The sequence below is a fragment of the Alligator mississippiensis genome, chromosome 2 (genome assembly GCF_030867095.1).
Source record: "Alligator mississippiensis isolate rAllMis1 chromosome 2, rAllMis1, whole genome shotgun sequence".
Classification (NCBI taxonomy): Eukaryota; Metazoa; Chordata; order Crocodylia; family Alligatoridae; genus Alligator; species Alligator mississippiensis.
Window position 1 is genome coordinate 171,552,936 of NC_081825.1, and position 27,160 is coordinate 171,580,095.

Genomic DNA, 27,160 nt, shown 5'->3' on the forward strand with positions numbered 1-27,160 from the left:
GCTTGCATTTCTTAAACATAAAATGAGTTCAAGCCTTCCTCCTAATGCATATTAATAATCTTCTGTTTGCCAAATATGGTTAACTTTAACTGGAATTTCTATTCTGAGGTAACCATTTCATAGTTAGGTGGGGGTAGGTTTTGCTCTGACTGTTCCTTTTTTGCCCAGATTATATTTATTCAATTTAGCTAGACAACTTCCTGATGCTTTTTAAGTCAGGGACAGTATTTTTCCATCTTCTCCTTTCATTGGGTGCATGTCTCAACCACAATTCAAGCTAAGCATGTGGTTTGAGTTTATCGCAAAGGTCAAACCCAGGCCTGAAGGCTTGAGTTCCAATGCTGAAGGGGCCTAAGATCCCTGACCTCACCTAGTAATGGGTTCCCTTTTCCACTTATAGCACCCAAGTCCAGATCATTTATAAACACACTGAAGAGTCAGGTCTGAGAATGGAGCCCTGGGGGATGCCACTGCTTACAGTGCACCAAGTTGATTTGATTCCATCAACTTTCAGAGTCCCTCCACGGAGCCAGTTCCCTAGCCATCCGACCATGAAATTGTCAAGGCGTGAAATTGATGAAGCCATGCATGGATGGAGCGGGTATAAAATAAAAGGTGGGGGAAGTGTGGCCTGAACCTCAATAGGAGTTTCTTGAGACACCCCAGGTCCCACTGCTTTGGGTACCATGCTACCCAGTAGGGTTGTGCGAAATTTTGACGGCAGTTTCGTTTCGAGACTGTTTTGACTCGTTTCAAGCTCAAAACAGCAAAATCGGAATGAAACAGAGAGCTTCGAAACAGCCTCAAAATGAAACGAGGCAAGTGGAAATGTTTCAAATTTCAAAGCTGAAGCTGGGCTTGCCTGCAGGGAAACAAAAACTAAAGCAGGGGCAGGCAATTATTTTGGGCGGAGGGCCGCTTACCCAGTTTTGGCAGGCTGTCTAGGGCCGCATGGGTAGCCCGGCTCCTTGACAGGTGCCCCACCCCCTGGTCACTGTCTTGGGACCAATATCCCAGGGCCAGCACCGGTGGGGCCCAGAGCGGGGCAGGGGTCTGTGGAGCTGGGCTGGGCTGGGCTGCACCAGCAGGGAGTGGGGAGCTGGCCCAGATCCATTGAGCCCCTGCCAGCTGGGACCCTGCGTTCCTGCCACCTTGCCCTGGGCCCCACCAGCACCAGCCCCAGGACACTGGTGTGGGCCCTGTGCTCCCACTGGCTTCCAGCCTGGTCATACCCAGTGCCCCCCAGCCCCACGGTACAGGTGGGGGGCAGCGCTCAGCCCCAACCCCTGCTCACCAGCAGGTAAAAAGCTGGTGCTGAGAGTGGGGAAAAGTGACCCCTCACCCGCCCCATGGCCAGCACTCCCCGCTGCAGGTGCTCGCAGCCTGCGTGGGGCTGTCTGGAGCAGGCACAGGCAGCCTCATGCAGGCTGCAGGTGGCTGCAGCGTGGGGCACTGGCCATGGGGCGGGCAAGAGGCCACTTTTCTTTGTGCTCAGCACAAGCTTGTTGTGCCCCACTGCTAGCCTGGCAGTGGGGCTGGGTTATAAGCTGGTGCTGAGTGCTGGGGGGGGAGAAAGCAGCCCCTCCCTGCCCCATGCCCGGCGCCCCGTGCTGCAGGCATTCCGAGGCTGCGCCAGGCGCTGGCCCTGGGGCGGGCCAGGGGCTGCTTTTCTCTGCGCAGGGAAGGAGCCCAGGGAAACGCTGGGGGGGGCGGTACTGGCCCGTCCCCCTTCCCGCGGCCAGTGCCCCGCGCTGCAGGTGCTCGCAGCTCGTGTGGGGCTTTTCAGAGCGGGCACAGGCAGCCCTACGTGGGCTGCAAGCAGCTGCGGCGTAGGGCACCGGGCGTGAGGCGAGGGGGCCACTTCCCCCTCCCTCACCTGAGCTTCCCAGCCCAGAAACCCCGCTGGGGCTTCCGGCTGGGGGGCGGGGCGGACGGGCTTCCCCTGGGTCCTTTTGCCCTTGGGTCCTGTCATTTTTGATAGGAATCAAGGGCAGAGAAATATTAATTTTCTACATTTTTTTAGGGGCCCTGCGGGCCGGATAGAATGGCCTTGAGGGCCAGATGCGGCCCACGGGCTGTATTTTGCCCACCCCTGAACTAAAGGAGAGGGAGGGGGAAGGTGGGGGAAGGAGTGCTCACATTATTGACTCTGTAGCTGGCCTGTGATTGTCATCCTTCCCTGAGGTCCTTTCCAATCCCCGTGCTGGGGGGGATAGAAAAACTGCATAAGAGGCAGCATTGTTTGAACTGCCCTGCTTTCTGCCTTGGTGTCAGGTACTGAGCTGCATGTTCCAGTGTTGCCTGTCAGCAGCTAGAGGTGCAGGGCCCCAGAACCCAGACTCCCCCTGCACCGATCTCCTTGACAGCTGGCAGACTTTGTGGCCATAGCAGGGCTTAGCAGGCCTGCAGTTTTCATCCCCCTGTGCCGTAAGACAGACACAGTCAGTTGTACAAGCACCCATGTCACGAGTTTTGCCTGTCAGCAGCTAGAGGTGCAGGGCCCCAGAACCCAGAAGCCCCTGCACCTATGTCCTTGACAGCTTGCAGGCTTTGTGGCCGCAGCAGGGGCTAACATGCCTGGGGCTTTCACCCTGCTATGCCTTAACACATACAGTGTCGCCCATGTCACAAGTTTTGCTTGTCCACAGCTTGAGGTGCAGTTTCCCCCAAACCCCTGCACCAATCTCCTTGAAACTTGGCAGGCTTTGTGGCCTCAGCGGGGGCTAGCATGCCTGCAGTTTTGACCCTGCTATGGTGTAACACATACATGTGACATGTTTTGCTTTCAAGACTTTGAGGTGCAGTTTCCTTTGAGGTGCAGAAACCCCTGACCCTATTCTCCTTGAAGCTCGGCAGGCTTCATGGCCTCAGAAGGGGCTACCATTCCTGCAAGTTTCATCTAAATTGGGCCAGAAATGACAGTTATAGGCTGTTTTGAGCTTCCCCATTGTATCCTATGGGTGAAACAGCGAAACTGTTTTGACAAAATGAAACAACAGTGGTTTCAAATCGAAACAAAACGCTGTTCCGTCAAAACATAAGTTGAAACAGAATGGTACCGTTTTGCACAGCCCTACTGACAAGCTGGTTGGCAAAGATCCCTAGCTGTTCCTAGCTACCCTGCCTGCAGGAGAAAGCAGTAGGCCTGTGCACCTGGACTGGCCTATCGTGTGATGTATCTCAGTGTGTGGAAGGGGCATTGCAGGCAGGTGGAGTAAAGAGTGTGGAGAGATCTCTGTCTGGGGAGTGGGCTGACCTGAGTGTCAGGCTGCAGTGAAATGTGAGCACTGCTCACTGTTCCTCAGCTGCCCTAGGTAAGAATGGGCAAGTAGGGGGTGAGGCCTGTCCCCACCTCCTGAGTTCATTAGGGTTCCTTGGCCAGAATGTGGGCCATGGCTCTGACTGCGTAGGCCCAGGGATTGCCACGATCAAGTTATTGTTGGGAGCACATACAGGCCCTATCCCATGGTGTGGGCATATTGTGCTAGCTGCTTTACACATGCAGCATGGGACATGGTCTTTGCCCAAGAATGGGGGAGGGAAACTGAGGCATCAAGTGAAACTGTTACCCAGTACATTTTTAGAAGAGCTAGGAGGAGACCTGGGCTCCTGAGTTGCTGGCTAGAGCCATCCTTGCCATGCAGTGTGGCCTCTTACTGGGAAGTGGTAAGCTGGGAAGGACTGTGGGTGGAGAGGTGCTGAAGGGAGGGTGTGAAGGGTCTGGTTTGAGCAGGGCAGACCAGTGTCTGATAATTCTGCCCCTGAGCCACACTGAGGACCCATCACAATATCAAACAATGTGGAACCTAAATCCAGCTGGGCTGTGGCAGGTTCAAGTTGCCATTCCAGGGACTGTGGCTCTCCACATGCTGGGGCAGATCATGTCCCCAGGGGTCCTCGGTGACAGCTGGGCTAATGGAGTGGGGCCTCTCCTTGCTCCTTCCACCTGCCTACACTAGAAGTTTGGCACGGAAAGTCCAGTGGGCAGGGAAAGGCCTGAGGAAGATGTCATCTGCTACACAGCTGCTGTGCTGCCCAAGAGACAGCAGTCCTTGGGCTCCTTGGGTTGGGTGGCCTCAGGTGGAGAGGGGGTGAAGGGGGGAAGTTTTGCTCGAAGGAGCCACCAGAAAGTCCTGCCTTAGGGTCCCAAGTGTGTGGGGCTCAACCTGGAACAGCAGTGGAGAACCTGGAGAAGGGATTGCTCCCTAGCCACATCCCTGGGGTGGGACAAGGAGGAGGAAAAAGCACCTTTGGAAAGGGATTGAGGACACCCCGCATCCTTGGCCCCTATCCTGCTCACTCTTGAGCCTTTTCCAATGCATTTCTTGGACCAGGGCATGATGCTCCCTTCTGGGGCTGTTCCCAAGACATCACCAGGGCTAGATTTACAGTGAACAGCTCTCCTGCTGGTTTGCTTCTCAGGCATTGCCGAGGTTTCCTTCAGCCCTGAGCCATTGCATCCTTTGTGATAGGTTGCTGCAAGCTTCCCTTGCCAGGCATAGGCTGCTGCCTTCTCCATTCAACAGGAATTCCTTCCTTGTCACTGCTAGTTCCTCACTTCTTTTTTTTTTTTTATGGAAAATTTTTCATGTTCCAGGGCAAATCAGCCATATCAATTCCAAATCCATGAGTCATTCAAGAACCATATAAGACCCTGCTACAGGCAAGCATCCTCCACCCCTGCCTGGGGCTTCAGATGCTTCCAAATGTTTTGGTGGATATCCTCCATGCAGGCCCAAGCCCAGAGGCTTGGGGTTCAGATCAGATGCCCCCAAGTTTCACCTGCTCTCAACCGTATGGCCACAAGAACCAGCTAGGGAGGACTCTCCGTAAAGTCTGCGTGTAGCAGAGATCTTCCCACTAGAAGTGAAAGGGGGAGGCTGTCTATGCATTACAACAGTCAGGGTACTACCCCCTGCCAAGAAAGTGGTTCCACCCCTGTAACTAGGAAGACCTCCTTAGTGGTCATGGTATTTCCCCTGCACCACTTCTTTTGCCCCTCTCCCCCTCATTTCACTCTTTCCCTTGTGTGCCCTTTCTGCCAGCCCTACAACAGAGAGTGCTGTGCCCACCAGCAGCCTGGGCAGATGGGATGCTACAACTCTATGCAGGCTGTCTCTTGCAGGGAGGGGAGGGTTTGCCTGCTCCCTCCCTTGCTTCATGTCTGCAGCAGCTGGTAAAGCCCCCCTGCTGCCCCTAGGGCTCCCTGGGTTGTGCCACCCCCCTGGCAGGGCAGTTCTGGCCCCTGGCTCCCTGCCCTGGGTGGGTGCAGCCCCTCCACAGAGGGGCAAGGCAGGCCCAGGCTTCATTCTGCCTCCCCACACTTTGCAGAGCCACAGGCTGGCACTCCCACAACTGTCCCCACCCCTGCACCCACTGATTAATCATTTAACTTGTTATAATTACAACAGGTGAAACAAATTTGATTGATACTTACAACCTTACTGCTGACAGGCATGAGAAAAATCCCCAAAACCATGCGTTACCAGAAGAAGCAGTGCATTAATTGGACCCAGCTCCTCAGCATCTGTATAGATCTGGCACTTTAGTGGGGTTTTTTCGCAATTTTATCTAATAGCTGATTCGATCAGCAATGAGATAAAAGCGCCCCATCTATACAGACATTGGGCAAGCAGGGTCAAATTAACATGCCTTTTCTGGGCATGCACTGGGCTTGGCACAGGAGCCCACAGTTTCAAATGAGCCATTTGGGGGGGGGGGGGGGTTTCCCTCATGTCTGTCAGAAGCCCAATCTGAGTCTAACCCTCAAATATTTTTTTCTGACCTGCACCTGAACTGCAAAATGTGAACTAGTTTACATTCCCACCTGAACCTGACCTGGTTACAGCTCACCCATGGATACCTGCGGGTACTGGGCTATGCAGCAGGCCTTGCTGCTGGGCTGCACAAACAGAAAACACACCCCTAATTTCCAGCTCATTTATTGGACTCAGCATTGCACAAGGTGCCCCGCTGGCAGGCAGAGAGCTAGGCACGCAGGCCCTTCACCCCATTCAGGCCCCCCTCCCCAAGGCGTTTATGAAGGGGGCCGTCACCCAGTAAAAGGCTGCTGTCAGCCCTGGCAGGGGGCACACTGCATGCTGAGATGAGAGTTAGGGAGGGCTGGCGCTAGCCCCTTTAGCAGGGGTGGCTGGACCCCACCTGCTCCCTTCCTGCCCTGCCAAGCCCCCTACTTCGCAAGCTTGAGGAGGCGCTGGATGTCAGGCTCCACGTGGCTGGTCTGGAACTTGGGGCTGTAGCGCTTGAATGGCTCGCCCTCGGGCCCCACCAGGAACTTCTCAAAGTTCCAGGTCAGGTCTGCGCGTTGCACGGGGCTCCACACCAGGAACCGCGGGTCTGTCAGAAGGGCGGCGGGGTTATCCACGGGGGCAGGTAGGTGGGCCTTCAGGTAGGCGAAGACTGGGTGGGTGTCCTGCCCATTCACCTGGCATTTCTGAAAGAGGGTGAAGTTGGGCTCGAAGCCTCCACCTGGGCGCACATACTTCAGGCTGTTCAGGATCTCCTCGTTGGTGCAGTTCTCCTGCAGAGGACAGGACAGGACAAAGACACCTTGAGCAGGGTGCCTAGCCCTGCCCTGCCCTGCTGACTCATCCTCTGGCTGACACATCCAAGCCCCCCATCCCCCAACAACATGCTCTCTGCCCCTGGCTTAACCAGTTCTGCCAGCTGGGGCCTCTACCACAAGCGCTCAGACAGCTTGGGGCTAGAGAGAGGGGAGGACCGAGGGGGGCTGCCCCATGGTGGTACTGCATGCAGCACGGCCAGAAGAGGGCTTGCTTCATGCTCTGAGCCCCCAACCTTGCACCAGGCCCTGCTTGAGACCAGGACCCTTCACTACGCTGGGTGCCCCTGACCCCAAGATAATGTCAGGGTCAGTCATATCAGGCATTGCATGGATTGGCAAAAATCAGTGCCACCCCTGATCCCTCTCAAGACCCATTAGGCTGGATCCTAACAAGATTGGGTCACCCCATTTTAAGGGGGCTGAGCAGTGATGGGGGGGGGGAGAGCTGGGTGGAGAGTGCCATTGTGCTACCTAGACAAGGAGTGAGAGCCAGGCAGTTAGAGGCAAGACAGAGAAAACTGATGCACAGAGAAGGGGATATGGCCACCAGCCAGGAAGAAAACCCAGGCATCCCAACTCCCAGCCCAGTGCTCTGGTCACTAGGCTACTCAATAGCTTCCAGAAAACATGCCCTCCCCCACTTCCTTCCCCCAAAACAGCATCATTTAGAGCCAGGGGAAGATGTTATCCCAGGCAATAGCTCTGAAGGCCTGTCCTGGGAGGAACCTGTCTCCCTCCCCATAGAGGATGGAGCAGCTCTAGTGACCCCTTATGGCTAGTGCTCAGTGCTGCAGAGAGGGCTGCTCTTGGCAGGCACTCACATGGCTAAGACATGCAGGACAAAGTGATGTGCAGAGATGCCCCTCCAGGTCCTGCTGCCTGGGAAGAACACTGGTGGCTGGCACACCAGCCCATACTTTGAGCAGCAGCACTGGCCCATGAGAGTGCAGCTGCGATCAATGCCACTCAGGAGGATCTCAGCCTCCTGGGATGAGCAAAGTCAGTAGGTGAGACCTGTTCTTTGCAAAGGGGTGTGGAAAGGGGAACATCACTGTGGTGAAGGGGCAGCTGGCCCCTGCGAGAGGGATATTGCAGATGGAAACAGCTCCAGAATTGATGTCAGAGTTGGGACCAATGTCACTGCATGGATCTGAAAGAGCCATTCACCTCCCTCCCCCTAGTGCCCGCCCTGGGCCCACATGCCCCTAAAGGGGCTGGTGCTGTACATAGACATCATTTCTAGATACTGGCTGTGGAAAGCACCCAGCCAGTACTTCACAACAGGGATGATTCTGCCACAGACATTAGATGGCTTGGATGGGTCAGTTAATGTCCCTCTGATGGAAAAGGGGAAGGAACAGCGCAGGGACCACTTACCTGGTAGCCAAACTGGTTGCAAGGAAAGCCCAGCACAACCAGCCGCCGGGGGTACCTGGCCTGCAGCTGGTTGAGCTGGGTGTAATCCCGCACCGTCGTGCCTCAGAGTGAAGCCACATTCTCGATCAGGACCACCCGGCCGCGGAAGTTGTTGAAATCCACTTTCTCCCCTTGCAGGGTGATAGCGCTGAGGTCGTAAAAGGACTTGGCTATGGGCGTCATGGCTGCTGCTGTGTTGTGAGCCCAGCAAAGAGGCAGGAACCAGCTTAAGGCTGTCTCTTGCAAGCCACGTGACCAACTGTTCCGAAGGTTTCTCTCTCTCTCTTTCACTCTTTCCCTGGCGTGACTTTACGGAAATCAGAGACCTCACCTGTGAGTGATCTGGCTGCTTTCAGATGCAGAACAGAAGTAGCAGGTCAGGCCAGTACAGGTCTCATTGCAAGGCTGATGGCTCCAGAAGGGTATTCAGACCAACATGATATGCCTGGTAGCTTTCAATTATTCATGCAAGTCACATTCTTCTAGGACACTGCAACTGCAAAGCTCCTAGCAGCATTAAGAGCCCCCAGGATCAGGGCCACCTTGTGCCAGGCACTATGCAGCTAAGGAGTGAGAGATGGTCTAAGTGCCCTGGCTGGCTTAGTTTCCTTTCCTGCCCATAGTTTAGTTCAACTGCCAGCTCTTTGGTACAGAGCCTGGTTCTTGCCATGTGGGATTCAGCAGGGCCCTGACTGGCCGAGGCAGGGAGCACTCTGGGATTCAAGGTGTCTTAACACATATTTGTCTGGCTGCTGTGGGCTTGACTGCCATCAGGGACCAAATTCCTAAGAAGCTCTGAACACTGGCTCCTGAGCACTTGCTCCCCGCATTCCCCTCCAGCCCACTCCACCATTCTTGCCTCTCAGCCCTCAAATACACGACCCTTACCCTTCTCGTAAGCATATGGGTCAGACTGAGGATGCATCAAGGGTTCCCTAGGCCCCACTTGCAAAGTAAGCTGAGAAAACAGAAGCATTGCTCATAGCAGATGGGGTGGATTTTCAGTCTGCTGGGTGTTGGAGTACGTGACCTCTTGAGGTCCCTTTCAGCCCTACCTCTGATTCTGTGATGTGTTGGTGATGCTGAGGGTCCCGCTTCACTGTGGGGCTGTGGGCATGGGGCATGGACTTGGCCAGCCCATGCACCCACACAGTTAATAGCTTGGAGCACCCATGTTAACCCCTTCCTGCTCCCAATGAGAGTGGTACAAACCTCACTGCACCCCAGCCCCAGGCTGGCTGCAGACTTGGCAGTGCCAACTCAGGAGCTATTTTCCTGACAACATCATAAAAGGTTACCTTTTAAAAAAATAGATGAGAACAAGCAAGCAGCTCAAGGGAGGTCTGGGCATTGGGCAGGGGTCCAGGCTGGCTACTTCTGAGTCCTGTATGGGTCCTTCCTGCCATCCAGCCAGGGCCCCAGCACCCTTCTGCCAGGTGTTCCTTCCTGTTCAGGCTTGTCTGCTGCCTTAGGCAGGCAGAGGTCATTCCAGTCCCCTGCTGCCCCTCACACACTGCCAGGCCTTTGCAGCCGCCAAGAGGACCTTCATTTTAGGAGATGGGCTGCTTGTCCATACTTTCAGGGCCACCCCATAGTGACAGTGGGCTGGGCTCCCCAGGGCTCATTACTTGGGGTCCAATCATCACAACTTAGATAGGAGCCTGAATGGGTCAGCTCTGTCCCTGTGTGTGTTGCTGCAGTGCTGGCTGCCCACCCAGCACCAGGGCACCGCTCTGAGGTACTATACCATCTTTTCCACACTCAAGGGCTCCTGATCAGGCTGGGCAGCTGTCACCATGGCTGCTCACTCCCTTCTCTCTGACCTCAGAAAGGATCTAAGACTCGGGGGCTGACCTACCACCACTGACTAGTCAGACCCCACACTCCTCCCTCTCCCCAACTGGGCTGGTCCTTGGCCTCCCCTCACCCTGCACTGCCTCCTTTCCTCAGGAGCCCCTGAATTTAGATTTCTCCAGTCTCCCTTCCCCAGAAAGCAGTCACTGTCTCTCCAACCACTCCACTCTTCCCCCAACTCCAACAGTATTTCTGTGAGGGAATGTGAGAGCTAAGGACACTGCTTTGAAGAAAAGCTGTGGCAATGCAGGACACAGAAATAGAACACCAGGTGCCCAGGATCTGGGTCTTAGCCCCAACAAAGAGCCTGAATTATTCATGGCAGGATCAGATGTCTTGCAAACACAGGCTTGGCCACAGCTACTTACTCCCAGCACTACCCTCAGGAGCAAAGCGGGTTTTGAGGACTTCTGGATGCTCTGCACAACCTTCCCTGCTATGCTTATGCAAAGCTTCCTGCAGAGCACACATTGCCAATCTCCCCTCCATATGCCCTCACCCCCATTCTGTGCTCTAAGAGCAGCAGAAGTCCTGAACCCACCTCCTCCAAATGACCCCCCAGAAGGGGTTGGCTGGCAGGAGCATCTCCCTGGCTGTCCTTGCCAAAAAGCAGAGTATGACCAAGTCTGGCTCCAAACCAGATTCCCACTGATGTCCTAGCCCCTGCAGAAGGCAGCTGGCCTCCAGCCTTTCTGGTGCAGCTCTGGCCATAGCCTCCAGAAATAATGTAAGCCGGATGTAGTCCTCGCTCCTTTTAGCACTGTTCCTTTAAGCACTGCCCATCCTGTGTTCCTAGGACAGCTGCCCTGAGACCACTTCTTCATTGTGGCAGAAGTCTCTAGTACACCCAAAGCTTGCCTGGGACAGGTGCATTTACCCCTGCCCTCCAGACCCATTTGTGGACAGGGCAGTTCTGGCAGAAAGGAGATGCCCAGGCAGTGGTTCAGAACCCCCTTTATTTTGTAAACGTTTGTGTCTAAAATAATGAACTTCAGGGAGGGTCACACAAGGGAGGTGGCAGGCACCGTGAGTACGATGTGCACATACAGCTGGGATGTGGAGCTGCAGCGTGGTTGGTGTCTTGGTGACGAGGCAGACAGCTTCCAGACAGACAATGAGATGACGGGGCTGGGGCAGAGATTCTGGGGGAGGTGGAGTTTCTAACCTCTGCCATCTTTGTGCAAAAGCTTGAGGCATGAAGCCAAGCTCCAGGGTGTCCAAATATTGACAGGTCTTGCTATCTCCCAGCTGGAAGTGCAGAAGGGGTGCCCCTCCCCCAGGGCTGGGGGTTTGGAGCTTTCCAAATGCATCACCTGGAGGGCAATGCAGCCTGGCAGGAAGGGAGCACGCACTAAGCTAGGCCCCAAGGCAACTTATTAGCAGGGTTGAAACTGTCCCTCTCACCACAGCCAGTGTTGACCCCCATCACACACACTTCATGAAGCTGTGGCTCCCTTGCTGGGTCCATGCTGAGATAAGCTAGCAGAGTGAACTGACGCCTCCCCAGCCTTAGGTATCATGAGCCCCCAGCCTAGCTCAGGTTTGATCTCAGGTTTTTTATGCCAAAGGCTGGAGGTGAACATGACTGGACACTTGGAGCCAAGCTGGACTGTGCAGTGTCTGCAGGCAGGGAGGAATCTCACGTAAAAGTACGTGACTGCTGAGGGACCCCCCAACAACAAGCCCAAAACCTGCCCCCCATCCCCAATGCCAGCTGAAGGATGACTGTTTGCCCCTACCACACAGGACAAACCGACCATTTCTTTCTCCACACCTGTTTTGTGCAAGGGCCCCAAGGTCCCACAGCTGCCCTGAGCACACCAAAGTCTGTTAAATGGACGGAGTGGGGTTGGCAAACAGCCCATTGTGTCACATTTCTGTTTGCAGAAAACAAGGCCCTTTTTCCTGCAGGCCTCTCCACCCTCCCTTCTAGCAGCACCACCCTGCGCAAGGCCCCTGTACCTGCTGTTTCTTCAGTGGTGCAGGACTTGATGGAACAGCAGCAGTGATTGCAAGCTCTAGAGCAGGAAGGGTTAATCAGTGCACTGTGAGTCACACCTCTGCCCTACCAGCCACCCTTGGCAGCCTCCCAGAGCCCCTGCTGCTTACAGGACACAATGCAGAGCTGTGTCAATAGCACTATTGTAGCTGCACACTTATCAGAAAACCCAGGCTCCTTCCTCTTCTGGGAAGCATGGTGCTCAGCTCTGCCACCCACTGCAGCACCTGGGCATGCCCCTCTGCCCCTGCCAGCAAGGGTTCCTCGGATGATGGCACACAGAGCAGCAGCCCAGTGAAGCTCCTGTCCGTGCGGCCTATGCTGCATCACCCTGGGTAGGAGCATGGTCCACAACCCCTCTTGAAGCCCCCAGGGCTGGGCTGGGACCCTCAGGGGCTCCTCTCCACATGTGAGCCGACAGCACCCTGCAAATGAAGCTTCCAGAGAAGTGAACAAAGCAGGCTGTCACACCTCTGCCCCATCACCCACCCCATCCAGCAGTCAGACCCCATGCCTGACTCCCTCCCAGCCCAGGCCAGGCCTGAGAAGAGCTGAGGGAAGTCTCCATGTAGTTTCCATGGACTCTGAGAAGATCTTTGCCTGCCGCAGTCATGACAGGCAGGGGAGCCTGCTGGCAAAGAGGGCACTGGGGCAGCCCTTAAGACCTCTCATCACTTGCTGAGCAGGGACAGGCCAAGGGCCTTCCCCACTCTCTCTCTGACCAGCTGAGGAGAAATCATAGCCCAGAGGCCTAAATCCAACCCAGGTACCTGAGCAAAGAGGACAGAAACCTAAAGGAGTTGGGCAGACCCAGCAGGAGCCAGGGCTGATCAGCCCCTCTTGAGATCCCACCATTTTGAGCCAATGGTTCTGGCCTCAGCTTCCACGCTGGAAAAGCTGAGACTTGGGGGGATTGTTGCTGGGGAGCCTCCCTCCTCTGCCCCCATGCAGGGGCCAGTGTCAGCTGCAGCCAGTGGATGTCCAGGGAAGGCCGATGTCTGGGATACCCTGCCAAGGGATGGCAGAGGGACATGAGCTCAGGTTGCTCCTTAGCCCTGTCTCAAATCCATCACACTGGCAGTGCCTGTGGCTTTACCCTCTGTAGCGAAGCCCACAGGCAACATGAGCACAGCCCATGCTTGCTGGCGCCTCCAGGGGAAGCAGATCCTGAGCGCCTCTGATCCGCCAGGGCAGGCAGAATCATGCCAGGTGGATGGCACATGTGGCATGGCAGGAGGGCACGAAGCATGTCAGTGCTGGGGACACTGGGGGCAGCAGAGACCAGTGACTGGAGGATGCAAGGGCAGGAACGGAGGCAGCCAGCCAGGCCTGGGGCAGGAAGAGGTAACATGGGGGCAGGGTGGGGCTTTTCAACACCAGCAGGTTTTGGGAGAGTTCTCAGCCCCGTCCGGCTTGCGCTCCTCCTCCTCCAGCTCAGCTAAGTTCAGTTCGTCTGCCGCATACGTGCGGAGCCCATCCAGCTCCTTCTTGTGAGCCTGCAGCACCAGCTCCGTCAGCCGGGTGAAGGACTGCAGGAGAGACCACACTATTAGGCAGGCACCTGTGGCACTGGAATACAGTTACCTCTGAGGTGCAGCCCAAAACAGGACCCTAACATGCCTGTGTGGTGCCATGCTGGGATTGTTGTCCCTGACAGAGGCCCAGGAGAGGATGGGTGGGCCAGGGATAAATTGGGAGTGGGAACCACCCCTCACTCATGTCAATACCCCCAGAGTGGAAAGAGTACCTCCTCCTGATCACCAGTGCCATGCCCTACTCCCAGGCCTTTGGAGACAGCTCTCATCCAGCCCTGCAGCTCTTCATGGGCCCAGGTTCCTGGCCTCAGAAACCCATGGGGGAGTCTCAGTTTCCCTCCCAAGGCTAATCTGGCTACCATTCTCCTCCTCTGGTTGGCCATACTGCTGGATTGATGGGGGGAGGCAGGGGAGGACTGTCAAGTAGTCAGGGTGCTAGTCCAGGGCTTGAGAGAGCTGAGTTCAATCCTGTGCTCTGCCACAAACTTCCTGTGGAGCCTTGGGCACATTACTTAGCCTCTCCTGTCCTGGTCTGCAGAGAGGGCACAACAGCTCTGCTCTGTCTTAGGGTGAGTGAGGGGCCCCAAAGGCTGTGGTGATGGGCACTAGGCAAGTACTAGATGGGGAGGGATGAGGAAATGCCTAAGAGAGACATCAACTCAAGGGTAGCAGGGTGCTATCTTTCCTTAAAGGATGAGATACAGGGGCCTCTTCATGCAGTGCTGGGCACAAGGAGCCCTAGTGAGGCTTCTGGGCATTCCCAATACACAGGATAAACAGCATCTTTCAGCCAGGAATCAACCCAGAGCCTGCCCCCCACCTCACAGGGTCAGCAGGCACAAACATGGAGCAACTCAGCCAAAGGTGCAGGGAGAGCAGGAGAGAACTCAGGAGTCCTGACTCCTGATCCCCTATGCCCAGGCCCAGCCCTTCCATGTAAGTGGACTTCTCTTCCCAGCAGATGCCCAAGGGAGTTGTGCCCCAGGCTATGCCAAGCCTGGTCATCAGACACTTGAATGCTGGACCTTTGTATCCCATGGCTGTGGCCCTACTCCCCCTTCCCTCCTCAGACTGCCCCTTATGTAGGGGGGAACACACTCTAGATACTCCCCAGCCAGCTGGGACTCACCAGCCACAAGGCCAAGTTGTCCATGGTGCATGGAATGAGAGTCCCTCTGGCTGGACTTGCGTGCTACAACACAAACAACTGATCCCCAGAGAGCTCCTTATGTCCATCCATGTGCTCCAAGTGGCCCCTCAGCCACCTTTCCCTTGACCTTAACCCTCAGCTGCCCCGCCCCTTTGACCTGACTGGCCTGGGTAGCGGCTCCCCTGTAAGCTGGATCACAGCAGAAATGTGGGAACAGCCCCGTTCCTGCTTTGGAGAGGGGACTGTGCTGCTCTGAGGTCACACTGGCTCGTTTCTTGGAGTCATCAGGTAAAAAGCTCCCTCCCCCAACACAGAGTGGTCCTTCAGGGGCTCTCACCTCCTTAATGTTTAAGTTGGTGCAGGCACTTGTTTCATAGAAGTCCATGCCGTACTCCTTGGCCAGCTGGAAGGGAATAGTCCTGGAGAGTCAGGAACACCTGAGAAGAAGCCATCTCCTGACCTGCATCCTCCCCTCCACAGGACACAGGCCCTCGGGCAGCTCAGAGGCCCCCCAGGGGCTTCCCAAGCTCTTTCCAGAGAAAGCTGAACAGCTAGGTAGAAAGGGAAACCCTGGCCTGGGGGTGAGAGCAGAAGACCAGGAGCTGGGACTCCCAAGTTCTCCCCATTAAGTTCTTAACTTTAGCTCAGCTGCTCCCCACAGGCCACAAGGGTGGTACATGCTTCTTAACATGTCTGTAGGAATCCCACATGTCACAACCAGGAGCAGATCCAAGGAAGTGCAGTGGTGAGTTTGCACCCCACTATGTAGTGCACAATCAGTAAGCTCTTCACTGCCAGTTGCAGGTGCCTGTGAGCTTTCTGCTGCACCCCCTTTTCAAAATCCTAGTTCTGCTCCTGCTCTGAGCTCCCCTTCTCTTGACTCTGGCCCCAAAGGAAAGGGTTGCAGGCCATACACCATGACCATCAACGAAGGTTGTGGGTTCCTTGTCCCTCAGGCCAGGATGCAGAAGTCTCAGCACATAACACATGCCCACTGCTCAGGACAGCCCCAGGCCACATTACAGGTAGAAAGGGCTGCAGGCTGCTTCCTCAGATAGGTTTTCCCACTCCTCAGGAGCCAGCTAGACCTTTTCTCCATGTTTGTGGGAGGTTTTTTCAGCTGCCCACATCCACTGGTCTCAGCCTGGCACTGAGAATGTCAGGCAGAGAACAGAGTCATTCCCTGACCAATTCAGTATGGTGTGGCACCCAGACCCCAGCACCCAGTCCCATTCTGCAAACAGCCCACACCCTGCTTGCCCCCTGTCCCTTGGGAAGGAACATCCCCAGGGACCTACTGGTGATCCACCTACCTTTGCCATCAGACCTGAACTCTGCTTACTGATCTCCGCCCCCCATGCTCTCGTTGTGGGTCCCTAGTCTCACTTGACTCCTACAGAAGCAAAGGTTATGGCCATGCCAATGCAGCTGCCTGAGCTAAGCCCCCTCTGGGATGGCCCCTCCCCAGTGCCCCATCTTCCTCCCTGCAGGGGGTACAGGGCAGGGCTGGCACTAACCTGAAGGCCTTGGTCTCTGCCCACCTGCCTCTTCTGCTCCTCATCTGCTTTGTTCCCAATGAGGATCTTCTGGACCCCATCTGGTGCATACTAGGAGAAGGGGAAGCATGAGCCAACCTGGTGTGCACTGCCAGGACCAAGCAGTCCTGCACAGAGCTCTCCACAAACAAGCCATGGCCCCTTGTGACCATCACAGCTCTTGGTAGCAACACAGGGCTGGATGGGTAAAAGGTCTCCAAGGCCTCTCATGTGGGCACCATCAGCTGCCAGTCACCCTCTAACCCACACACTGTGGCAGTCAGTAACAGCAGTGCCCACATAACAGGGGCCCAGGCCAGGCAGCAGGCCTGTCCTGGGGGGTTGAGGTGCCTGTGATACCAGCCCACTGGCAGGAGAGCATTTCAAGGACTGAAGTCCTTGCTGAATGGGTGTTGAATGGGACCTGAGGCCAGCACTTCCTGATGAGGCCATGGCTGCCCCATGCTCATGTGAGCCAGCTCCTTGCCAGGAACTAACTAAGCCCCAGCCCCTCATGCTTCAGGCATTGCTCCAGAACCCCTTCACTACTGTTGCAGACAGAATGTTTCCCCTGACATCCATCCTCTATCTTCTTTGCTCAAAATGTGGTAGGTCTCTTTCTATCAAGCCCCCCAGGGACATGGAAGCCAATCAATCCCTGCCTAGCCCATACTTCCCAGACGTGGGTTATCACTTCCCCTCTCATATTTCTGATTTCTAAATGGAATAAAAACTCAGTTCCTTCTACCTCTCTTCAAAGGCCATGTGTTCTCCAAGTCTGGTCTTGTTCTTGTTGGTCCCATCTGGACTGGAGCTATACATGTCTGACAGTGCTGTGCCTCAACCTGGACCTGATACCCCAGCTGAGCAGATCATCATCTCCTGTGCAGACGTAGAACCAGCCCAACATCACGCCAGCATGAGGTGCACCACCGTCATGCTGCTGACTCATGGGCAGCCATGTTCCCCATGCCCTGGGCCTGCCCTGATGCGCTGCTGCCCAGCCAGAAGTCCCTATTCCAGTTTAGTGTTTTCTCCCTGTTCTGTATAGCCTTTGCACCTTTACTTACTGCATTTCACCTTGTGGATTTCAGCCTTCATTGCCAGTGGGCCAGATGCCCCCTGCTGCCCACACCTGCTACTGCATGTCCCATAGAGCATCCCTTTCCAGCAACATGATCACAGCTCCATCTACCCCTTTCACAGAGTTTGGCTAGTCTGTTTGCTCCTAGTTTTGCTTCTGAGCTTGGTCAAGAGCAGCTGGATGCCATGATGGCTAATGTGTCTCCCTGCCTAGGGCTCAGCTAGGCTTGGCACATATATAGCTGCCAGTATAGCCCTGAGCTGCCTGCTCTTCCGGGGTAGGTATGCACAAGACTAAATTCCTCCCAGCTCAATGCCCCGACAAGACAGCTAGGGGCCAACAAGGCAGCTAAGACAGTGTAGTGCCACCTACCTCATCCACATCGCTGGCCCACTTCATTATGTGCTGGTAGGAACGTTCACTGCTGATGTCGTAGACCAAGAATATCCCCTACAAAGAGAACCAAGGCACAAATGGGATGGGAGAAAGCCATCATGGTGGAGACTCATCCATGGTGCATGGGTGTATCCTTCACATATGCAACTCACTGCTGTCCTCCCCCTCACCTGCCTTGGAGCTCAAGGCCACTATCATCCCAGTGACGGGCTCTCTGGTCCCCCAACACAAGGCAGGATTGCCCTTAGTGCAACTGTAACAGGAAACCCTTGCCCTGTTACTGCAGGAAGGCTATGGGGTTAGCAGGGCCATTTAAGAGCTTGGTCTTTGTGGCCCTGGGAAAAGGCAGCTGCAACAGCCAGTAGGTCTGCCCTGGAGAGTGGCTGCATGCTGTGGAGATAGCAGCCAAAGGGCAGGAAGCTGGCAGGGCTGAGGGTAATGAGCAACCTCTGTCCTTAAGCCAGGCAACAAGCAAGCCTGACTGGAAGGGGAGGGGTCAGAGGAGTAAATAGGCTCACCCTCAGGCTGGAGGGGCATTCTAGCCCTGGCAGAGGAAGAGGCAGAACTCTCAGGTGAGCCACGGGGGTGCCCAGAAACAACAAGGGGACCCCTGGGGACTAAGGCCTGAAAGAGGTTTTTTTTTTTTCCTTTTGCTGTTTCCTTTTACCCAGCCACAGGACCCAGGAGGGATAAAGGATTTCACTTCACTTTGGGTTGGTTTGAAAGTGCCTGAAAGGGTGGTTATTTTAGTTCAGAGCAGTTGCATACATTTTTTGTTTCGGTTTTACCAGAGGATCGGGAACAACTTTGAGGAGAGATGGAGAGCACATTGCAAGTGCCTTAAAACACCTTATAAGATTCACCTTCAACCCTTGTTGGTGAAGGGGGTCATGCACATATGGGATTTAACCCCTTCAAGGCTGGAAGACCAGAAGGGCCCAGAGCCCTGGCCATGAGGCTTAATTCCCAGCTGTGTTGCTGCTACCAAGGAGCCAAGGTTGGACTAAGTAGGTCTATGGCTGCAGGTAACAGTTAGAGCAAGCAGGCTCAGGCCAAGAGGGTCAGGGCCTGCACAAGTATAAAAAGGGTGGAGCCAAGAGAAACCCCACTCTAAGACTCATAATGCCTTCTGCATAATAGGCTGTTCCATCAAGGTGTGGCAGATAAGATATAGGGTGACAGTTTGGAAGAGCAGGGGGGAGAGAAGGGGCAGGGGGCAAGCTAGCTGGATGCTGAGTGTTACAGCCTCCTAGCAGGGCTAGTCCTGCCACAGTGGCCCAGTAGAAACAGCACTGGTCTGGCACTTGGGACACCTGGGTTTTCTTCTCGGCTCTGCTGGGTGACTATGGCCCCTTCCCCTCCCACTGTCTCTTCTGTTTGGCCTCCAGGGTTTGTCTCTCATTGTGCATCATTCAGCACAGTGCCCAGCATGACAGGGCTAAGGCCTCCTGATACAGTCAGCCAGCAGAGACATCTAGACAAGCCAGTTCCAGGGGTTGGGGGAGAAGACTCCTGCCTGTAACCACGGATACAGGAGCAGGGCTTGCTGTCACTTGAGGCCCCTCCTGATTCTCACTGCTCACGTTAAGTCCACTCTCAAGATGCCCTCAGACTCCATCACGGTGGATTTTGCCATCTCCTCTTCAAAGGGCCAAAATGCAGAACAGGAAGGGCATTGTGGGGTGTCACACCTTCCCCTCCATATCAGGCCCACGCCTGGTCTGGATGCATCAGAAGGGCTAGGCTACTTCAGGTCAAGCAACAGTCCCCCCTTTTTTTTTTGCTTTTGGCTGATACTGCTGGTGACCAAGGCCCCAAACTCCTAGCAGGCCACATTACCTGGGCTCTCCTGTAGTACTGCTTCGTTATCGTCTGGTACCTCTCCTGGCCAGCTGTGTCCCTGCAGCAGAGCAGAGATGGGGTCAGACTGGGGGCACTCCCTGGATGATGGCAGATACATAGTGCCTGCTGCTGCATGTGGGTGGGAATGTGGGCCATGGGACAGCCATGTAGAGCAGGGGTTAAAGCTGCCCTTGCACTGAGGCTGCTTCCTTCAGTCCCTTCAGGGCTACAGGACCTCAGCTCCCACCCAGACTGGTGTACAAGGGGCTGACCTGCCTCTGACCACAGGGACAGGCTGGTAAATAGAGAAGGGGGACCCAGTAGGTTGATCTGGGGGATGTAGCTAGGGAGTCCAGCAATGCTTCCCTCATCTCTTTTTCAATGGCACAAGAGTGGGTGTACCAGGACAGTAGCCCTGGGTGCCGACTCTGTGAGGAAGCACAAAAGTGGTCACTGCTGCAGTGGTGGCTGGGCATGCCACTGTGATTAGCATGACAGGAGTGGGCACTGCCCCAGGTGTTGATCTGCCCTGCTACACCTCTACAATTTGTTCCTGACAAGAGCAGAATTAAGGGGAGGGAGCAAAAGAGTTCTCTATACAGAGCAGGAGGCAGGGAACCAGGGAGAGGGGGAGCTGCCTACTGAGCTTCAGAAGGGGCTGGGGAAAGGTCCACATGGGAAATGGGTTGGTTAGGGGTGGGGGGGAAAAAAGCTTTCCCTGGGAAGGAAAATCCCATGGACATCCCTAGGCTCACTATTATTCTGGGCATCAGCAGTCATGAAAATATCATTAAGGGGTTAAATGGTGTGGCTTGCCCCAAATAGCCATGGGTAGATGTACAAGTCAAATGTGACATGCACCAGGGAAAACCCCTCTTCAGCGGGTGTAGCAGATCTGTGGGATGTAGAACCTGGGTTAGAGGGACCGACCTGCCCTGCCACCAAAGGCTCCCCACTGTCCTCCAGGTGCCACCGGTTGCTGTTCCTCCTTGCTGCCATAAGGTGACAGACCAGTTCCCACAAAGACTCAGGCAAACTCTATTGCCCTCTCTCCACTGAGGCACCCCAGGCAGAGCTGCATCTATATGCCCTCCCCTGCCCCCCACAGCAGAACTGGGCCAGAAGACTGCTGCAGAGAGGAAATTCACCAGAGGAAGTTCACCACAGTCCTGTGGGTTCAGCCATCCCATAATGTATTGATTTGGGGCCAAATACACTGAATAGTTTTAGTTGAGAAAAAAAAATATATCCCAGGCAGAATTCATGCGAGTGGAAGAAATGAAGGTGGAGGTGCTGGCAGCTCCTCACCCTGCCAGGGTGTGGAGATCTAAGTCCACTCCACCCCAGCAGTTTTGAACCCACTCCTCCCTATCCATGGAAAGTGTCTTTAGCCCCAGAATACCTTCTTGCCTGGGGTTTGGTGCTCTGCATCTCTTTGGCTGGCAGTGTCCTGCTTTGCCCCTGAGAGGGACTACAGGGTATTGCTGGGTGAGGTAAATGGCCTTTCTAGTGCCAGAACCCACCTCTGACAGAGGCAGGTATGAAACCTATGGACATACACACAGGAGTCTGCCTGAGGAGGGAGGAAGGGAGGCAGGCAAGGCCATCCCTAGGGGGTACGAATCGGGACAACTGCACCGGGCCCTGCGCTTTGGGGGGCCCAGCAGACAGTGTCGCTCCAGCCTCTTGGCCCTTCCCTCCCTCCTGGCTGCTTGCAACCCCCTGGCCCCACACAGGGTGATATGCCCTGGGCCCTGCACACCCCTAGGGACAGTTCTGCAGGCAGCGCCTTCCTTGTCACAGCTGCACTGACTTATTTGTGGCATCTGCTCTGCCTTAAGGTCCTTAATGCTTTAAATGAGACACTGCCCTGCCTCACACAATGAGGGGCTGGGAATGCCAAATAACTCAACTAGCTACATACACTGAAATGCAGCTACCTCTGGGGAAGAACACAGCTGCTGGTGAATTGAGTGCAAAAATGCCAAGCAGCAGCCTAGGGAAGAAGTAGAAGAGGAAAGCTGTAACCAGCTAAAACGGGACAATAGATTCAATGAATGACTGCCCACTGAGGAACTCTTCCTTTGTCTCCTTGCTGATGCCCCTGCTGTCTTTAGCAAACTTGTCCTGCACATCCAGTTGGCTCTATCCCAACCCCAGACCATGATGCTGGGGCACTGACTTAGCTTAAGAATGGCAGCTCCTCCTGGCCATCACCTTGCCCTGCAGCAGCCCACAGGTCATTACACACAAGTTCTGACTCTGCTGCCCTTGAGCTTGTAAGCATAGCACCTCCACCCAGGAACCTCACTTCAGCACTCACCAGATCTGTATTCGCACCTTGATTCCATCCACTTCAATAGTTTTCATCTTAAAGTCCACCCCTGGGGAGGCAAGGAGAGAAAGAGGTTATGAGGCACCAGGTTGTGGCCTTCCCTTGGCCATGGCTCTGCTCCTGAGCATGTCACAGGGGTTGTGGCACAAGATGAAAGGCATGCACAGAAGCACAAACACAATCAGCAGGGGCAGTGGCAAGAACCAAAATTTCTATTGACCAATATTTCCAAAATCATCCAATAGCTACAGAGACAGGAGGCAGTGCTTAGAGCAGCAGAGCAAGAGAGGACACCTAAATAGGAAAGGATGGGTTGGGCAGGTAGATCCCTGTGCCCTGGCTTCCACTCCCTACCTGCCTTGTTCACTCTATGCCCTGCCCCTGCCACTCCCTATGTCCTTAGCAATGCCCATATCCCTCAGGTTCCTTCTGTACCCCAGTGCCAGTGTCCTGCTGTTCCTTGCTTCTAGAGGCCCTTCAGATTTGTGCCAAACAAAAAACTGAGCTGAAAGGCAGCAAGCCTACCTGAACAAGATGCAGATCCACCAGTTCACATATCAAACCGGGGGGGGGGGCAGGGGGAGAGGAGGGGTCCTGGCACAGGGGTTCTGTCATGGAGGAGAGCAAGGACCCCTACACTCTCAGCACCACACAGGTATGTGCCTTAGCCAGGCAGCTTTTCAACGCAGAGGAGAGCATTCACTTCAGCAGCTCTGCTAGGAACAGGGCCCACAGGCCCTGGTACAGGCAGGCTTCCTCACACCACCCATCCACAGGGCTTCTGCTGAGCCCTCCTCTGACCAATTGACTGAGCATTGGCAGCACTGGGCAATTGCAGCTTTCCAGGAACGGTGAATAGCACTTTTCCAGCTCTGCCAGTCCCACTGCTATTAGGAGATATAGTGGATGCCTCTCTAATGAGCATGGTACTTGCCTTGCTACATACACCTCATCACTGCTTCATATTCTTGTGCTTCAGGGAGGAAAAGAGGCTAAAACCTTGTGGTTACTTCCAGTTATCTCAGATCACGTCAGTTCAACAAGAACTAATGCAGAAAGCAAGGCAGTGAATCAAACTCACAACATCCTGGCTCTCAGCATAGTACATTTTCCCTAAGCTAGAGGACATCTGATGTAGGTGAGAGCACAATCAGGCTGGTGCAACTAGCTTGATGGCTTGGGAGCATATACTGGGCCCCTGGAACAGAGGCAGAATGGGCACCTGTGCAAATTCCCACAGTTCTGCAAAGTGGCCAAATCAGGATGGCTTTCCAAAGGCAGCAAAAGGAACTGTTCCAATCTCAAGACTAAAAAAGGGAGAGCTTCTGCTCCAAGGGGCAACAGTGTGACAGCTAGGAAGAGGTTACCCTATTCCTGTTCAGCTTTGTTCCAAGAACAAATTCCTCATAGTGCAGTTCAGCTGGCAGCAAAGACAGAACACTACACCTACCCACCTGGAGAAGAAGAGTTTGGAGAAGTCACACAGCATGGAAAAACAGAAGGGGAGAACAGATCTGTTTGGTGGCCTGAATGGCAGGCCCTGATACCCATGCATCTTATGATGACTAGATCTGTGTTAGTGCTTGCACTATGACATGCTACTTTCCTCCACACACTCCTTAGTGCAGCTGCATTTGGTAATGGGTATCTCTGCACTTGACTCACCTGTTTTTCTGGAGCTACCATCCCCTGTTCCCCAAGAGCCAGCTCTTTGTGACTGCAACAGCTCCCTTACTTTGGTGCACTACAGTGAGCAGCCAAAAGTCAAGACTGCGTGCATGCCATGGCCTAGACCACACAAGGCATCGGTCAGAGTGTCTCCATGCTCTTGTATTCACCTGAATGGACTCAATCACTCTTTCCAGATTTTAAGGCTGAGATATTGCACAGGGAACTCAGGTATTGACACTACAGCTCCTGGTTGAGCTAGGGCACCCCTTGGTAGCAGGCATAGCACATCATCATTGTCAGCCATCAGTCTCAGGAGACCAGGGAGACTGTGGGTTTTGTGAGTTACCAGATACCACCACAACTTCTCGAGTGGCTGAGGAGTCCAATGCATGACAAGCAGACCTTCCAACAAGCTACACATACAAACTCAGTTGAGCTTGCACTGGCATGCTGAGTACCATTTTGTCTTGCTTGCCTCTGGTGCATCTTCTTTAGCTTATCATTGACCCTCTCCATTTTGAAGTGATGTAGATCATTCTTCGCAGCAGCTTTCCACTCTCAGTGGTCCAAAGCAACTGATTCCCAGCACTTGCCATCAACACGCAGCTCATGAAGATTTTTCTTGCAGACATCAACAAAATGAAGTTTGGGCCATCCAAGTTGATATTTGTCAGTGGACAGCTCATCGTGGAGTATGTCCTTGGGGATTTGGCCATCACTCATATGATTCATGCGTCCTAACCAACTGAGGTATCTCTGTCTTAAAAGCACGAACATACTGGGTATCTCAGCCCATTCTGGAACAGCAAAGTTGGGGATTTTGTCACACCATGTTATGTCCATGATATGACAGAGACATTGAAGATAGAAACTGTTCAGTTTTCTTTCTTCCTTGGTGTAAGGAGTCCATGTTTCACTGCCATACAATAGAGAGCTAAGTATGCAAGCACCGTAGATGGACATCTTTGTTGACAGAGTGAGAGCTCTGTTTTCCCAACTCTTTTGAAATTTAGCCATGGTGTTGCTTGCCTTTCCAATGTAAGCATTAATTTCAGCTTCCAAGCCAAGATCTTGCAAAATAGTGGAATCCAAGTAAGTGAATTTTTCAACCACTTCCAGACTTTCATAATTTATTCTAACATCAGGAGGGTGGTCAACTTGTTGACCCGTGACTACTGTCTTCTTTAGGCTAACGGTCAGACTGAAATAGTCACAAGCAAGAGAAAAGTGATCCATGAGACTCTGCAGCCCTGCTTCTGAATGAACAATTGCTGCATTATTAGCAAAGAGCATTTCACAGACAAGAACTTCTCGCATTTTCATTTTCTCTTTCAGATGAGCAAGGTAAAAGTGTTTCCAGTTGGATCTGGTCTGTAGGTATACTCCTTCCAAACAGCTGTTGAATACATATTTGAGTAGGACATTGAAAAAAAATCCCCAAAAAGTGTTGGAGCTAGGACATAGGCCTGTTTGGTACCACTCTTAATTTCAAATTGTTCTGACTGTGACCCAAACTGCACTGTTCCATGGATACTGAGGTAGAAGGAACTCCTTGATACTCAGCTTAGGATGGCAGCCAATCTTCTTCAGGATTCAGAACAAGCCATCTCTGCTGACAAGATCAAAAGCTTTGGTGAGATCAAATACTATGTACAAATATTTCTTTTGTTCATGGCACTTCTTGTAGCTGTCTCAAGAAGAATATGATATCTGTCACAGAACTACTAGATCTAAAACCACACTGAGACTCAGGGTAGACTCTGTCCACAAGGGTCTGCAGTCTTAGCAGAATAACTTTGGTGAACAGCTTCCCCATGATGCAAAGTAAAAGATATACCATGATAGTTACTGCAGTCACTCATATCACCTTTGTTTTTGTAGAGTGACTATGCTTGCATCTTTCATGTCTTGAGGAACTTCACCTTGTCTCCAACACTTACATATTAATTCATGGAGATGGAAGAAGAGGACAGATTTCCTGCACTTAACTTCAGTCAGTATGCAATCCACACCTGGGGCTTTACCACAAACAAGCTGATCAATGGCTTTTTCTACTTCGTCTACAGTAGGTTCATGGCCAAGTGCTGTCAGGGGTGAGAGGTTTTGAAGTGTGCTAAGAGCAAAGTCACGGACCACATTTTCACAAGAAAAGAGCTCTAAGTAATGTTCAACCTATTGATCCATCTGCTTATTGTGGTCATTGATGACTTCACCTGTGGTGGATTTTAAAGGGGTGGTCTTCCATAGAACACGCCTGAGAACTTTCCTGATGCCCCCAAACATTGCTTGCATGTCACCTCAGTCAGCAGCTTTTTGGATACTTTTGCACGGTCGTAGCCAATAATAGTTTCCACACCGTCTCGCTGTATGTTTGACCTTATGCTGGATCTCCTGAAGTGCCTGAAAGTTGGAGTGGCTAGGGTCACACTTATATTTAAGGACAACTGACCATTTCTTTTCTATGAGTGGGATCATTTCAGATGAGTTCTCATCAAGCCAGCCATTTGAGCTGCAATGCAAGGTACAGACAGTCCTCAGACTTACGACACAATTGGTTCCTGAAAACCATAACTTAAGTCGAAATGTTGCAACTCAGAACCAATTTTCTCATAAGAAACAATGTTATAAATGGGGGATTGGTTCCTGAACCAAGGCCCGATACCCTATTTTCACCAAAAATACCCCAGAATGTTGTACTCAATTAATTATAGATGAGTAATATAGTGGCATTAATGTATTTATATTGTAAATAGTAATCATATTGATTTGGAAGGGCTTCTTTGAGGTGACTTTGCTGGGCTTTTTGAAGGGTTCTTGGCTGGAGTCTTCTCAGGAGTCTTGGCTGCAGGTTTTTCTGGAGTCTTGTCTGCTTTCTTAAAGAAAGTGTCCGTGGAAGTTTGGACAGATGTTCTCCGGGGAGATGGGCTATGCAGTGAACTTGTTCACTGGCATGGCATTGCATCAGATCAAGCGTTGTAAAGTCGAAACTGACGTCAAAGTTGAAACAGGGTATCAATTTATAAACGCTATAAGTGCAAACATTGTAACTTGAAGCATTGTAAGTCAAGACTGCCTGTACCACAAGAGTCCAAGGCAGTTCGATAGATCATTCCTTTGAGCTGAACCCATTTCTCCTCAGCAGTATTATACAGCTTAAGATATGATAGAGCCCTGGAGAGAATTTTAGTGAATTGAGAGGATGTGTCTTCAGTTTTCAGTCATGTGGCATTTATTCATAGTAAGGAGAGTTTCTTGCTCTTGTACAATTTCCTGGGATGCAATTTGACTTTAGTGCATACCAATGAATGATCGGTATCAGTCAGTACTCCAATAGGATTGCATAATGATTACATCATGGAAGTCTCACGAGGAAGTGATAATCAGGTCGAGTTGATACCAGTGTCCAGATCGTGGGTGGCACCAAGATACTTTGTGTGTTTCACACTGAAGAAAGAATTTGTTATACACAGCTCACTGCATGAACATAGCTTAACTTTGTCTGTTTTTATTCATTTTGTCAACACCATTGGTCCCCAAACAGTAAGGCCAAGCAGCGTGATCATCATCAACCCTTGCATTGAAGTCTCTGAGCAGGAGGATTTTTTCTTTGGGAGAAATATTATTAAAGCACTAAGCTCATCATAGAAGCAGTCCTCTGATTCAGAAGAAGTGGTGAGAGTTGGAGCGTATGCACATAAGAGACTGACAGGACTAGTGAGTCAAAGAACCATAAATCTTTCAGAGCCTTTGTTTGTGG

General features: G+C 53.0%; 2 protein-coding genes across 3 annotated transcripts in view; both read right to left on the reverse strand.

Annotated features, from left to right (window-relative positions):
* Positions 1 to 5,926: 5,926 nt before the first annotated feature.
* Positions 5,927 to 10,699, reverse strand: GPX2 (glutathione peroxidase 2). The gene is made up of 2 exons (XM_006270830.4): positions 7,964 to 10,699; positions 5,927 to 6,541 (listed from the first exon to the last, which is right to left on the reverse strand). The coding sequence occupies exons 1-2, from the start codon at positions 8,183 to 8,185 to the stop codon at positions 6,191 to 6,193; spliced, it is 573 nt and encodes a 190-aa protein (XP_006270892.2). The 5' UTR covers positions 8,186 to 10,699; the 3' UTR covers positions 5,927 to 6,190.
* Positions 10,700 to 10,798: 99 nt separating this feature from the next.
* Positions 10,799 to 27,160, reverse strand: part of RAB15 (RAB15, member RAS oncogene family) — a 32,122-nt gene continuing 15,760 nt past the window's right edge. The window contains exons 2-7 of one of the 2 annotated variants that reach the window (XM_006270831.4): positions 21,721 to 21,781; positions 19,395 to 19,455; positions 17,532 to 17,609; positions 16,058 to 16,147; positions 14,878 to 14,943; positions 10,799 to 13,384 (exon numbers count right to left, since the gene is read on the reverse strand). In XM_006270831.4, coding sequence (XP_006270893.1) covers positions 13,226 to 13,384; positions 14,878 to 14,943; positions 16,058 to 16,147; positions 17,532 to 17,609; positions 19,395 to 19,455; positions 21,721 to 21,781 — 515 coding nt within the window. In that variant the 3' untranslated portion in view covers positions 10,799 to 13,225. The remainder of the gene's footprint in view (positions 13,385 to 14,877; positions 14,944 to 16,057; positions 16,148 to 17,531; positions 17,610 to 19,394; positions 19,456 to 21,720; positions 21,782 to 27,160) is intronic. The other variant, XM_019498736.2, reaches the window with a different exon arrangement.